Genomic DNA, 12,043 nt, shown 5'->3' with positions numbered 1-12,043 from the left:
CCAGAGGTGCCGCCCGTCAATATCTCCGATGTGGGGGGGGAAGTGGACGCCCGAATTACTGATTTAGACGTGAAGGTGCTTTTTTGTCATTCTGAAAGCGTGATGATGCAACTTTTACTCATTTGATACCGCTGTAGATCGATAAATTGGAACAAGAGCTGCGCAAATATCGCGACCAGATGAAAAAGACGAGAGGTCCAGCCATCAATTCAATCAAACAACGTGCCATGCAGACGCTCAAGCGAAAAAAGATGTTCGAAGCGCAGCGTGACAAGTTGCATGCTCAGTCCTATAATATTGAGCAGGTATGGTACGCGAGAAGGTTGATGTGTTATTTATCTCTCTGATCGATTTGTGATCCCGCACTGCTATATAGACATCGTTTGCCATCGAAACTTCTAAAGACGCAATTACAACGGTGGCTGCCATCAAGAGTGCAGCCGTGCAGTTGAAAACTGAGACCCAGAGGATTAACGTTGCAGAGCTTGAGGTAAAAGCTTTTAGTCTTTTGACATATTCGTCGATTGCTCACCGAATATCTAAAGAATGTGCAAGATGACATAAGCGATCTAATGGAAGATATGAACGAGATTCAAGACATAATGGGCCGCACTTATGGGTGCGTGTGCATGGACAAATATCACCTTCGTAACAAATGCTAAAAATGTGTTATTGCAAAAGGATTGGAGATGAGATTGACGAAGACGAACTGGAAGCAGAGCTAGAGGGGCTGGAAGATGAGTGGGCTGAAGAAGAAGCACTTGGTGAAAAAGCAGAAGTAGCACCATCATATCTGTTGCCGTCGACTCAGGACCACGTGTTACCAGTTATACCTTCAAGCACCTTTGATTCGAGCAAAATGGTTCGCACTACCGATGAATTTGGCCTGCCTGTTGCTTCGTACTCCACGTAATATAAAGACAAGAGCTATTTAATCGCTACCTGTCCGCACTCGAATCGCAGGTGGCGCTCGTTGCGTCACAAATGAAACTATCAATTATTTGTAAAAATTAATTTTGCAGGCTAACACAATGCTGCAGGGTATATAATATATTTTTGCTAATTTCTTACTGTCCAAACGGAGCTCTAATCAAAAAATTATCATCTCTCACAGTTAGCTAAGGTTTTAATTCCAAGGTTTTAATCCTAAGGTTTAACCACCGCTATCCGCAAGCATTGGTGGTTTTGGCGGACATCAGATCTAAAGTGGAAAGTATATTGCAATGGCGCGCGAGAGTAAGGAACCGCGTGTGAAAAAGGAGCGGAAGGGAAAGAAAGAGTCGCGCAAGAAAGCAGCCGATGAAAAGAAAGCCGCTGAGAAGGCTGAAGCATTGGATAATATGTCGAACGCTGACCGTCTTGCCGAGGAAGGTATCATTGCCACCTGTTCGCATAATGTGCGCAGCGTCCATAAGAACTTTAAGGACATCAATGTGCTTAACTTTAGCATTACGTATTTTGGCAAAGTACTTATGGAAGAGTGCGATATCTCGCTCAACTACGGTCGCCGTTACGGTCTCATTGGCCGCAATGGCTCTGGTAAATCAACCTTTATGAACGTTCTGGGAGCGCGTGGTATCCCTATTCCAGAAAGCATCGATATCTATCATCTGAAACACGAGATTGAAGCAAGTGACATGACGGCCTTGGAAGCTGTGCTGTCAGTTGACGAAGAACGCAACAAGCTTCAGGCAGAGGCTGATGAGCTTTCGGAGAAGATGACCGACGAGTCTATCAGTGAAGAGGACAGCGAAGCAATTTCAGACCGTCTGACAGACTTGTACGAACGTCTTGATGACATGGATGCTGCTACAGCCGAGGTTCGCGCCCGTCAGATTCTATCCGGTCTGACATTCTCAGACGCTATGATGAACAAGAAGACTAAGGAGTTTTCTGGTGGATGGCGTATGCGTATCGCGCTAGCTCGTGCTCTTTTTATCCAGCCGACTTTGCTTTTGCTTGATGAGCCAACTAATCATTTGGATATGGAAGCTGTTGTTTGGCTTGAAGACTATTTGTCAAAGTGGAAAAAGATTCTTCTCATGATTTCGCATTCGCAAGAATTTATGAACGAAGTCTGTACGAATATCATTGATCTCACCAATAAGAAGCTCGAGTATTACGCTGGTAATTATGACACGTATGTGCGCACAAAGGCTGAGAAAGAGGAGAATCAGATGAAACGTTATCATTGGGAGCAAGACCAGATCAAGCACATGAAGGAATATATTGCCAGATTTGGTCACGGATCCGCGAAGCTCGCTCGTCAGGCTCAAAGTAAAGAGAAAACGCTGGCCAAGATGGTTCGCGAAGGTTTGACGGAAAAGGTCGAGTCTGAGTCGACTGGAGATTTCAAGTTTCCTAACCCGGAGCCATTGCCACCACCGGTGCTGATGTTCCAGAATGTAGCGTTTGGGTATCCAAATTGCCCTTTGCTGTATTCAGGCGTCGAAATGGGGTTGGATTTGGACTCGCGTGTTGCTCTAGTTGGTGCTAACGGTACCGGTAAGACCACACTGCTTAAGCTGATTACAGGAGATTTGGTGCCTGTTGCCGGTAATGTCCGACCGCACAGCAAGTTGCGTATTGCGCGATTTAGCCAGCACTTCGTTGATGTATTAGATTTGACGAAATCGCCGCTGGAGTATTTCCGGTCGCTTTTTGAAAACAAGTCCGTTGAAGAGGTGAGAACTTACCTCGGCCGGTACGGAATTACTGGTGAAGTGCAAACACAGATCATGGGCCAGCTGTCCGATGGCCAAAAGAGTCGAGTTGTGTTTGCTTACATGGCTCAGCAGAATGCCCACATGTTACTACTCGATGAGCCAACTAATCATTTGGATATGGAGTCGATCGATGCATTGGCTCGTGCCATCAATAATTTTGGAGGAGGGATGCTGCTGGTGAGTCACGACATGCGATTGATTTCCCAGGTTGCTAAAGAGATTTGGCTCGTGGAAAATCAGTCTATTCGAGTGTATCAAGGCGAAATTTCGGATTTCAAAATGCGCGTTCGGCAGCAGCTTAAGCTAGGAGATAAAGAGTCCGTTAAGTCTGCAAATGAGTAGGCTTTTTGACAGCTGATTGCAATAGAGTGTTACGGCAACTCAGCTGACTCTGATTTCTTATACCTTTATATTTGATTGCCTAGCTAGTAGAATGCTCATTGACTCATATATGCAGGTGTTTGTATTTGGCTGGCGAACTGATGAATGGAATTGAAACAACTTTCTGATCGAAATTGTAATCAGAGTGCATTACTTCTGTTGTGTTGATTATGTGTTAATGTAAAGAGAGTACAGAAAGAGCCCTGAAGATAGCAACTTCACAGGCGTCTAATGGCCTCACAACATACCTTAAATTTTTCCGAGCTACTAGTGTTGTATAATTTATGCCGGTCGCAGGTACTGTTTTGTTAATAGTATAAAACCATCGATCTCACTTCAATACTATCGCAACTGCTTACTACTTCCGCGCTAAGACTGTTCAAATCGTTCACTCAATGTGTGACATATTTTGGTGAACAACAAAGCGCCAGTTATACATGCTTAAAAATAAATAAGTGACGGGTCAGCGACATCTTGCAATCTTCCCTCACGATGCTTTGGTTGAGGATTTTTTCGATCTTCCTCTTGGCATTTTTGTCGTGGATGGATGTAGAATGTGGCCGCACAAAACCGATCGATTACGACGCACTCGAAAAAGCGTGGGAGTTAGGGGATGATCAGCATGAGCTGACCACGGAGGGAGACGAACATTTTCGACAGCTCGGTGATAGGTGAGCGCAACGCGAGGCAGTAAACGAAACGAATTCTCACTTATCTTCACCGATAGAAATGCAGAGGAGATTAAGATGTCTGGACCACAAATGATATTTGTGACTCTGAAGAAAGGTCACAATGAGCCTCTTACAGACGTTGCGTCTAGGTGGAAAGAGGTGAACATTGAAATAGCTGAGCAGTATTCGAATGTTTTTTAAGTTGTTAAATTTGGTGTAGATGCTGTGGAATGGAGGAGTTGACGTTAACATATACCAAGTGGATGATTCAAAACTGCTCATTGGACTGCAAAAGGGCATTTTTGTAAATGAAATTATGACGTTTCTTCACGAGCAGCAAGATGTGAAGGAATACGAGTGGAATAGTAAATCGTCTTCAAGCGAAAATCGCCAACGTTACAATCTCAAACGGCTACAAGTGGGGCCAAAGAAGACGAATACACAAAAGGTCCCATCAGGATATAAATTAAGCAAAACTTCAGACGGTAAAACGCTGAGTTCCAATAAGGCGAAAACTTTAAAAGATCAATGGCAAAATGAGCTGTAATTTATTCTGTCACCACCTATTACATTTCGTTGATAATTTTTGTAGTTTGTACTCGGTAGAAGAGCAACACCAATCCATCCATGTTTAGACTTGAAAGCTTAATTGGTTGAACGCTCACTGCGGATAGAATCCAGAAGAGGGCACAAGAGTTTATTCTTTTTCGCACTTTCAATGACAGTGTTCAGCCTTGGGTGGGAGTTGGCGTCATTGACAACACTCATGGCATCAAGTGCACGCAGCGCGCTACGGATGAGGTCTTTAGCGCGCTCAATCTCAGGCCCAACCTGATCTTCTTTAACTTTTTTGTTAATTGTCTTTTCCAATGGCTCTACCAATGAGTCCAATGCACCGACGATGCTACCGGGCTGAACGTTGCAAATTTTAATTAAGATTTGATGGCTGAGCATCTGGATATCGTCTAAATCGCCCAAACCACGCTTTAATTGATCAATAAAGAGGCTTATGTCGAGCTGTTGCGGTAGCACCTGGATCAGAGTTTCCACACACGAATATGCGGCCTTGCGAAGAGGTAAGCCATCATCCACCTTGTGTTTGAAAGGACCAAGGTCAACGACACGCTCCAACTTTATTTCCGTCGTCTTTAAAAGAACAGGGAATATACGATCGCGGACGTAAGGTACGAGATAGTGTGGGTGGTGGTGAATAGCTGTATTGAGTGTCAAAAGAGCAGCACGACGCACGTGTATATCTTCGTCTTCAAGCGCAGTTAAGAAGGGGTCGATGTAAGCAAAGATCGCGTCTAGATCCTGAGCCGTGGTTGTCATGGCATATTTAAGACTCGTCACGGCAGTCCAACGTGACCGTATGTCTGAAGATTGACAAAGCTCGGCCACGATTGGCATGATCTTTGAGCCATTCGTCACAGCAAGTTTTCCCATGCATTCGCTGACCATGTTCCGCACGCCTTCTTCCTGGCGAGCGCTCAAATCCTGAAGAACAGGAAGAACACGGTTCACATATGTTGCGATACCATGGTGAGGGTCAGCGACATGGTCCGATATGACTTCGCGCAGCGATGTGAGCAGCAGGTAAGAATTTTCTCCACATTCCAATTTGACCATAATACTGTCCAGATACTCTTCCATGTTTCCCACGCAAATGCTACCAAGCGAGTACGCAGCAGCAGCTTTTACTTCTTCACTTGAATCATTTAAACTCTTAAAAATGAGCTCTTTAAAGTCACTGTAACCGGCAAGCTTACTTTTGCGGCCAAATTCGCCTAAGCAGTGAAGAGCCAATATTCGCTTCCTTTCGGACTCGATTTGTGTTATGTCACCGATAAATTTTGCTAAAGCCATCGCGCGGTTTTCTTCGCTCGTAACTGCGCATACACCTGCAACGCATCGAGCGATATTCAGAACAGAGTGCTTCGATTCTTCCGTTGGCGTTCTCATTAATGCTTCAAACAGATCTGTAAAGCTGCTACCGCGAGAGTTAAGCTGCGTCAGCTGCGCGAAAAAGTCTTTTAATACATCTAAAGTAGGGCTTTGAAGCATGGAACTGTGGCATAATTTTAAAGCTTCCGGCTGGGCGTTTTCCAAAAAATTCTTCGTTAAGGTAACACTTGGGCATACTTGAATGGAGTTCGACACTAGAGTGATACTCATGCGGCATAGCTGCAAGTCCGTGTCAGTAAGCAGATGCGAGGCTTCCTGCACAACTTCGCAAAGCAAAGTCACAGACATGGATTCACCTTTGCTAACAACGAGATCAGTAAGGGTACTCAACGTTGCTTGCTTCAATGGACGAGACTGTTGGCGAAGCAGGTGAGCCAGAGTTTGAGTGCATTCCACGAGAACTGGCGACATGTCCAAACTAAGCTTAGAGCGGGCAATGACTCCAATGGCCTTGATACTATGAACTCGTGTGACCTCATTGTGAAGGCGCTCCAGGAGTAAAGGATAAACTTCTTCGACACGTGAACCAAGTTCGTCACCTATGATCAAAACATAAAAATGGTTAACAAGCAACATAATCGTCCAAAACAAATATTCACGCACCCAACACAGCAACAATTGTTCCAATGCTGCTAATTGCAGCCTCCTTTATTTCTTGGTCAACATCATAGATCTTTAATCTAGGCAGCACCGCTTCAAACAATGGAATTGCGTACGCCTTGTACGTCAGGTCTCTATCATCAGTAGAACGGATGATACGAACAAGCGATTCAATTAGACTAAGTGCCTTTGCTACCGTCTTGTACCAGTCCCCGTTAGCACATTGTACAGCAATCCTGACGATTGAGTCAATATGCGATTGGAATGGCTTCATCGTATGTGTATCGACAAGCAGACGAAGACAAAGCAGCGCATCTAATTTCAAATCTGAGTGTTTGTCCTCCACTGCATTGAGAATGTTCGGTATTAAGCGACCTATGAAATCTCCGAGCTTTCCATGTTCCACCATCGCAAGCTCACTCAGCATAGTTACTACTGCACAGCGTGACGACACAGACGCTTTCATTCCAAACTGTTTGTTGGCCGCATTCACGAGAGCATTTAAACGCATCTCTAACTGAGTAATGCACGGGTTTGACGTCTGTTGTTGGAAGGAACTTGTTCCATTCGAGCTCGAAAGGATCCTGCGAGTTGTACGCAGAAGTTCTGAAAATACCCCAAACACGTCAACACGGACGTTGTCTTCTCTCTCCTTAAAGCGTGAGATCAAAGGCTGGGCACAACGAAGATACAGCTGCTCTAATAGCTCTGGCCTCGTAGTAATAATCGCCGCGAGAACGCGAAGAGCAGCACGACGAACTTTCCAGCTGGTGTCGTCATCATCATCACTGTAGCCACCATCCTCATCACTATACTCTTCCTCATCTTCATTCATATCTTCATCTTCGTCAGCAGAGTCGACATAGTTATAATTGGGGTCATAGAAAATAAATTGCATCACGAGCTCCAAAATAGGCTCCACATGCGGCATGATCTCATTGTGGCATCGAATGACAAACGATTCAAAAGCCTGGAAGCAGATTGCGCGTAGCTCATCCGAATCTTCGTTTTGCATCGATTCGTCTCCGAACTGACCGCAATAATGCATCAGAATTCGAATCACCGCATCCAAGTGTTGTCCAAGACGATGACCTGCCGTTCGTGAGAGCATACCGATAGTCTGAATCAACGTGCGAACATTCGTAAAGTCGGTCGATCTTTGAATGCCCTGGATAAGATGCTCGACCAGTCGACTTACAAGAACATCAGACGCCATGACACCTAGCGATCCTAAACAAGCAGTGGCACGCTTGCGTACCAGCGGTGACTCGTCGTTGAGCTGCATCATCAGCAGCTCCATGATAGTTGCGTGCTCAGTAGAGACATCATATCCAAAACGGCGTAAAATATCATTGAGAATGTCAAGCGTTTCAGCCTTAACAGCGACGTCCTTGTCTTTTCCAAAAGACGTCAGTAACCTTACACAAATACTATTAGCGATAGACGCTCCCGTGGACTGAGACACATCTGCCACGATAGTCTTTAGGCCAATGGAGTAGATATCTCGAAGCTCCGATTTGCCATTTAAAATGAGGTCACACAGCTTAGAGCAGATGTCCGCTACTTGAGCTACCTGTACTTTAGTGACAAGAATGCCCAGACATTTAACGGCGATAGATTGCACGTCGTTTGATTTATCATCCAGCTGTTTCAAAACCGCCACACAGACTCTGCAGTTTACCACCAAGAAATACCATTTAGACGTCTTTTATTGATAATATACTCTTATGGACTCAACGTACTTGGGCTCGAGATATGATCCCAGATCGACATCCTTGTTAAGCTCCACACATAGATCAGACGTCGCCATATAACGCTCATCCTTGTCAAAATCCGTTGTCTTGCACGTAAAAAAGCATTAGCATGAGCTAGACAATTGGTATCACAGTAAGATATAGCGAACCTTGTCAAGAAGTTGCGCGATCTTGTCTTCGTTTGCACGCATTTAAAACGATACGCTTATTAGAGAGAGTGATTACCGAGGAGGATTTTCGGTAAATATGTGCATTACACCGAATTGACAATTTCGTGTACTTCTAAAATGCTGCTATATTGCTTCTCCTCAAAATGAAACAAGCAGGGTCTCGTAAACACTATCCAATAGCCACAAGTGATGAGTTAACGGGATGTTCGAAGCAACGTTGATGTCAGCAGAGACACGAGCAAAGCTACAAGTTTGGTGGACGATAATCATTTTAGAGTTCACAGCGTTTCGTTTTTACATACTACAGATTATCTAATTAAGTGTTCTTTTATTTACTAATGTAATTGTTTATCTTCAAAGTTGATATATCATGTTTCACTAAGAACAACATAATTAAGCAATCAAATTAATGTTTATTGAGCTGACCAAACAAAACAATGGTGCAATAAAGATATTATCAATCAAGTTGAAAGCTATACATGAACTACTTTGAAAGGTTATGAATAGAATTAAGGGATGCTGCTTCTGCGATTTCTGTGGATTAGTAAAATATGACTGTGATTCACGGCAAAATCAGATACGCGAGTTCGAGAGGTTATACAAGATGATATTATCACCACCACTAAATAAGGTAAATGGATTGCAAACTGCTCGATGGCTTAAGGATTTTTTTCGTGACCGAGTTATAGTAAAGAGGCGGAAGCAGAAGATATAGCCGACTGCACCCAGTTTGGCAAAATCAATTGCCGCTCCACCCTTAATGGCGTGCATCTATCCCACCGTCACTTGAAATTCACCGACGTGCGGCGTCCAAGCGTCAACACCAAAATAGTTCGATGTCCATGCATGGCACGTACAGCTGATTTTTTCCTTAACCGACTTCCACACGGTTCACTGTTTGCCGACGCTTTAACAATCGTGAGATGTCTATTGTCTCACTGCCTATAGTACCTCTTTTGCGTTTCAACGTGTCGAACTTTCGCATTTCAATACCAGAAAGCAGCTTTCGGCATACAAATGTCCCATCTTGCTCCATAAAATTCAGCGTAAGTGGTTCGAAGATGTAACCGCGCATCGATTGTGCCAGTAGGTTTCCACCACAAGAACCGAGAAGGCTTTGTGTCTTTGAGCGATCACTTGCATCGCCAATGCTGAAACATAAGCAACGTTGAATTCTCAATAGGGTTGTTGGCTTTTAATGGAATTAGGGATGAATGATCTTGATTTTCGAGTTGATCTCATTGTGGATGGAGACCAACATAATGCAGTCATCGAGCATGCCGACATTGGTGCTGTACATGTGAACAATGCGGTGGTATGTAACGGGATTCCGTGCCCCTGTTCAGAGGAATATTCGACTCAAAGAGCTAGCTAGACAATGATCAGGCCTCCCGCTCAACCAGAAAGCGATACTCGCGTCTAAAAATTTCTCCGTAAGAGGTTTCTACCCCAATTAACAGTTTCTCAAAGTACCGCTCTGTGCTAAAAGCAACAGCGGTCGGATAGATTCACACTATCTAAGAGAACTGTACATCGACTACTGAATTTTGACCAGATTTCAAAGAGTGTCGCACTTAAATCATGCACTGATTGAAATCGACGCGTTGCCCCTTCTGCCTTACAGTTTTAAAGCCATCTTCAGTCTAGCAGTCGTCTAAGTAGTGCGTCGTTTAATGCTTGACCTTGCTAAGTCCATAGCATGATCTGAACGTCGAGACGGTAGCTCATCGTCTTTCATTCTTGCAGCATTAACTCCGCTCATATCCACTAGACAGCAGCTACGGCTACAAATTAGGTCTTAAACTTTAAGCAAAGTCAGTCCCAACTCGCAAGTGAGGAGCGCACTGCACCGGATGACCCAGCCTTTCCATCACGACCGAGGGTGCGGCAAGTTATAAGCGGCGACGATGCCAAGGCAATCGTGCCACAGTGGAACTTTAAACTTCAAAGAGCTTTCTGAGTATGACTATACCTTCCGATTCACTAGATACTGTTGACAGCTGTGGTACACCTGTCAGCCCGAAAGTGTACTACCAGGAGCGCATCGGGCAGAGCCGGCAGAAGACATTTTTTCCTCATCGTGCCCTCGTAAGCTCTCTCGGTTGCGACGGCATGTAGTCTCGCTGAGATTTTTAGCACATGGCCAGAACCGAAAAATGTTAACTTTCAAATACCATTTCATAGCAATGCCATTTCACCGCGAACCCAAAGCGGCTCAAGGCGTATCGTTGTCCTAGAGTAGAGGGGCGCCAAGCTTGAACTACGATGATGACGCTGCTTTGTCTTCAACAGAGCGCTTCGCATACGACTAAGTTTCAAGCAGGTTTTGGTTTGACTTGAGCTACGCACGCAGAACTCTAGATGTGTGGCTCGTTTTTTTAACACAATTCGTTTTTGCGACGACTGTACACGGTCCAAGGTAGCGTGGTCACAACTTCGTCTTATAAACCGTAAACGCTGTATGTGTATGCAGTTTGGCAGCTCTTTGAAAACTTTTTCTATTATATATCCTTTTGGCAATTCCATTTCAACCTCTGGCCGGGGTTGTAATGGGAATTGCCCGTCCGTATGTATACACGCATTAACTGAGGAAGCCTTGAATCGGTAAACATGCTTCATGATGTATTGCCTGCTTCCAAAGAGCCGTTGATTTACGCGAACGAGGAGGAAAGAGATGAAGTGACCTTTAATATGGTCAATATGCCTTCAACCTTCTTTAAATTGATAATTGCCTCCAATTTTGATAGAACAGCATTGGGAATATCCAACTATATATGATACATAGTTAATGTTGAACATACACAGAAGTATGTGACTCACACAACATTTGTAATGAGACTGAACCCATCAAACCATCACCCACTCAAAAGCGGGTTTACCCCTATTTTCTTCAAACTTTCTCAAAATACTCCGACTTTGAGACTCGGTCAACTCGAGATCCCATATGATTTGAAACACATCGAAGACAACTTGCGAGGACGACGAGCGCAGAGCAAAACCGCATCTCAATCCGAGGATGCTAGGGTGCCTTCGCCACCGTCGAACCTGGATGATGCTCCATTTTCCCGTCGAGCGGCGCCTTCGCACGTTGAGCCAAAACCTGGTATCAAATGACCAGCTTGTGCGGATGGTGATTGTTTTGAAGGACCCTCGGAGAGTTCAGTCATCCAGTGTATTTGGGCTACCGCGACATTGAACGTCGTCACAAATTTCACGACTGACGTGGTGGTGGCACCTTAGATTGACGAACTCTTCAGTCGAATGAAAGCTCGTGTGATGACTCCACCCGCGTTTTCCGCGCCATCTGACCGGTTTCACTTGCTAAAAGACCCACGAAGTTTCATGTACGTACCATACATCCAGCAATCACATCTGGATTCCGTCCAGATAATTGACCATGAATTCTGGTCATGGGTTCGTGCAACCAAATCCTTGGAAATTTATTGCTTGCAAACCGCATATATTGTTACAGACTTGCTGAAGATACATGATATGCACTTTTGGTTTGCCTATTTAATATTATAGCACAGGATTTGAAAGGGCGTCGAGCGCGATAACGATATCGCGACAGTCACAAAGAATTGGACTATGAGACTTCTACGTATTCTCGCTCACTGAATAGCCAGCCATTTCACCAAGAGCTCTTTTCGATCGCAAACAAGCTTCTCCGCCACCACGTTCACGACATGGTAGTACCGATTTCCTTTCTAATCAAGAAGAGGGGAAGGTGTTCGAAAAGGGCGTTTTCTCTTCTTCTTTAATGGCTGCTCTACAAT

General features: G+C 44.5%; 4 protein-coding genes across 4 annotated transcripts in view; 3 read left to right on the top strand and 1 right to left on the bottom strand.

Annotated features, from left to right (window-relative positions):
• PHALS_03862 (chromatin modifying protein 5) overlaps positions 1-913 on the top strand; it is a gene marked incomplete at both ends in the record, with an annotated part of 952 nt that extends 39 nt beyond the window's left edge. The window contains 5 exons of the mRNA XM_024718156.1: positions 1-75; positions 138-305; positions 377-490; positions 546-619; positions 682-913. The exon at positions 1-75 is cut by the window's left edge and continues 39 nt beyond it. Coding sequence (XP_024583583.1) covers positions 1-75; positions 138-305; positions 377-490; positions 546-619; positions 682-913 — 663 coding nt within the window. The remainder of the gene's footprint in view (positions 76-137; positions 306-376; positions 491-545; positions 620-681) is intronic.
• Positions 914-1,223: 310 nt separating this feature from the next.
• PHALS_03861 (atp-binding cassette sub-family f member 2) lies at positions 1,224-3,068 on the top strand (the record flags this gene model as incomplete). Its single annotated transcript, XM_024718155.1, has 1 exon — positions 1,224-3,068. The coding sequence occupies one exon, from the start codon at positions 1,224-1,226 to the stop codon at positions 3,066-3,068; it is 1,845 nt and encodes a 614-aa protein (XP_024583582.1).
• Positions 3,069-3,650: 582 nt separating this feature from the next.
• PHALS_03860 (Mesoderm development candidate 2) lies at positions 3,651-4,325 on the top strand (the record flags this gene model as incomplete). The annotated part of the gene is made up of 3 exons (XM_024718154.1): positions 3,651-3,778; positions 3,835-3,937; positions 3,999-4,325. The coding sequence occupies 3 exons, from the start codon at positions 3,651-3,653 to the stop codon at positions 4,323-4,325; spliced, it is 558 nt and encodes a 185-aa protein (XP_024583581.1).
• Positions 4,326-4,423: 98 nt separating this feature from the next.
• PHALS_03859 (TATA-binding protein-interacting protein) lies at positions 4,424-8,288 on the bottom strand (the record flags this gene model as incomplete). Its single annotated transcript, XM_024718153.1, has 4 exons — positions 4,424-6,282; positions 6,347-8,013; positions 8,086-8,183; positions 8,247-8,288. 4 exons carry the CDS (start codon positions 8,286-8,288, stop codon positions 4,424-4,426), a joined length of 3,666 nt encoding a protein of 1,221 aa, XP_024583580.1.
• Positions 8,289-12,043: the final 3,755 nt, after the last annotated feature.

The sequence above is a fragment of the Plasmopara halstedii genome (genome assembly GCF_900000015.1).
Source record: "Plasmopara halstedii genome assembly, contig: Scaffold_2386, whole genome shotgun sequence".
NCBI lineage: Eukaryota > Oomycota > Peronosporomycetes > Peronosporales > Peronosporaceae > Plasmopara > Plasmopara halstedii.
This window is presented reverse-complemented; position numbering and strand designations above follow the sequence as displayed.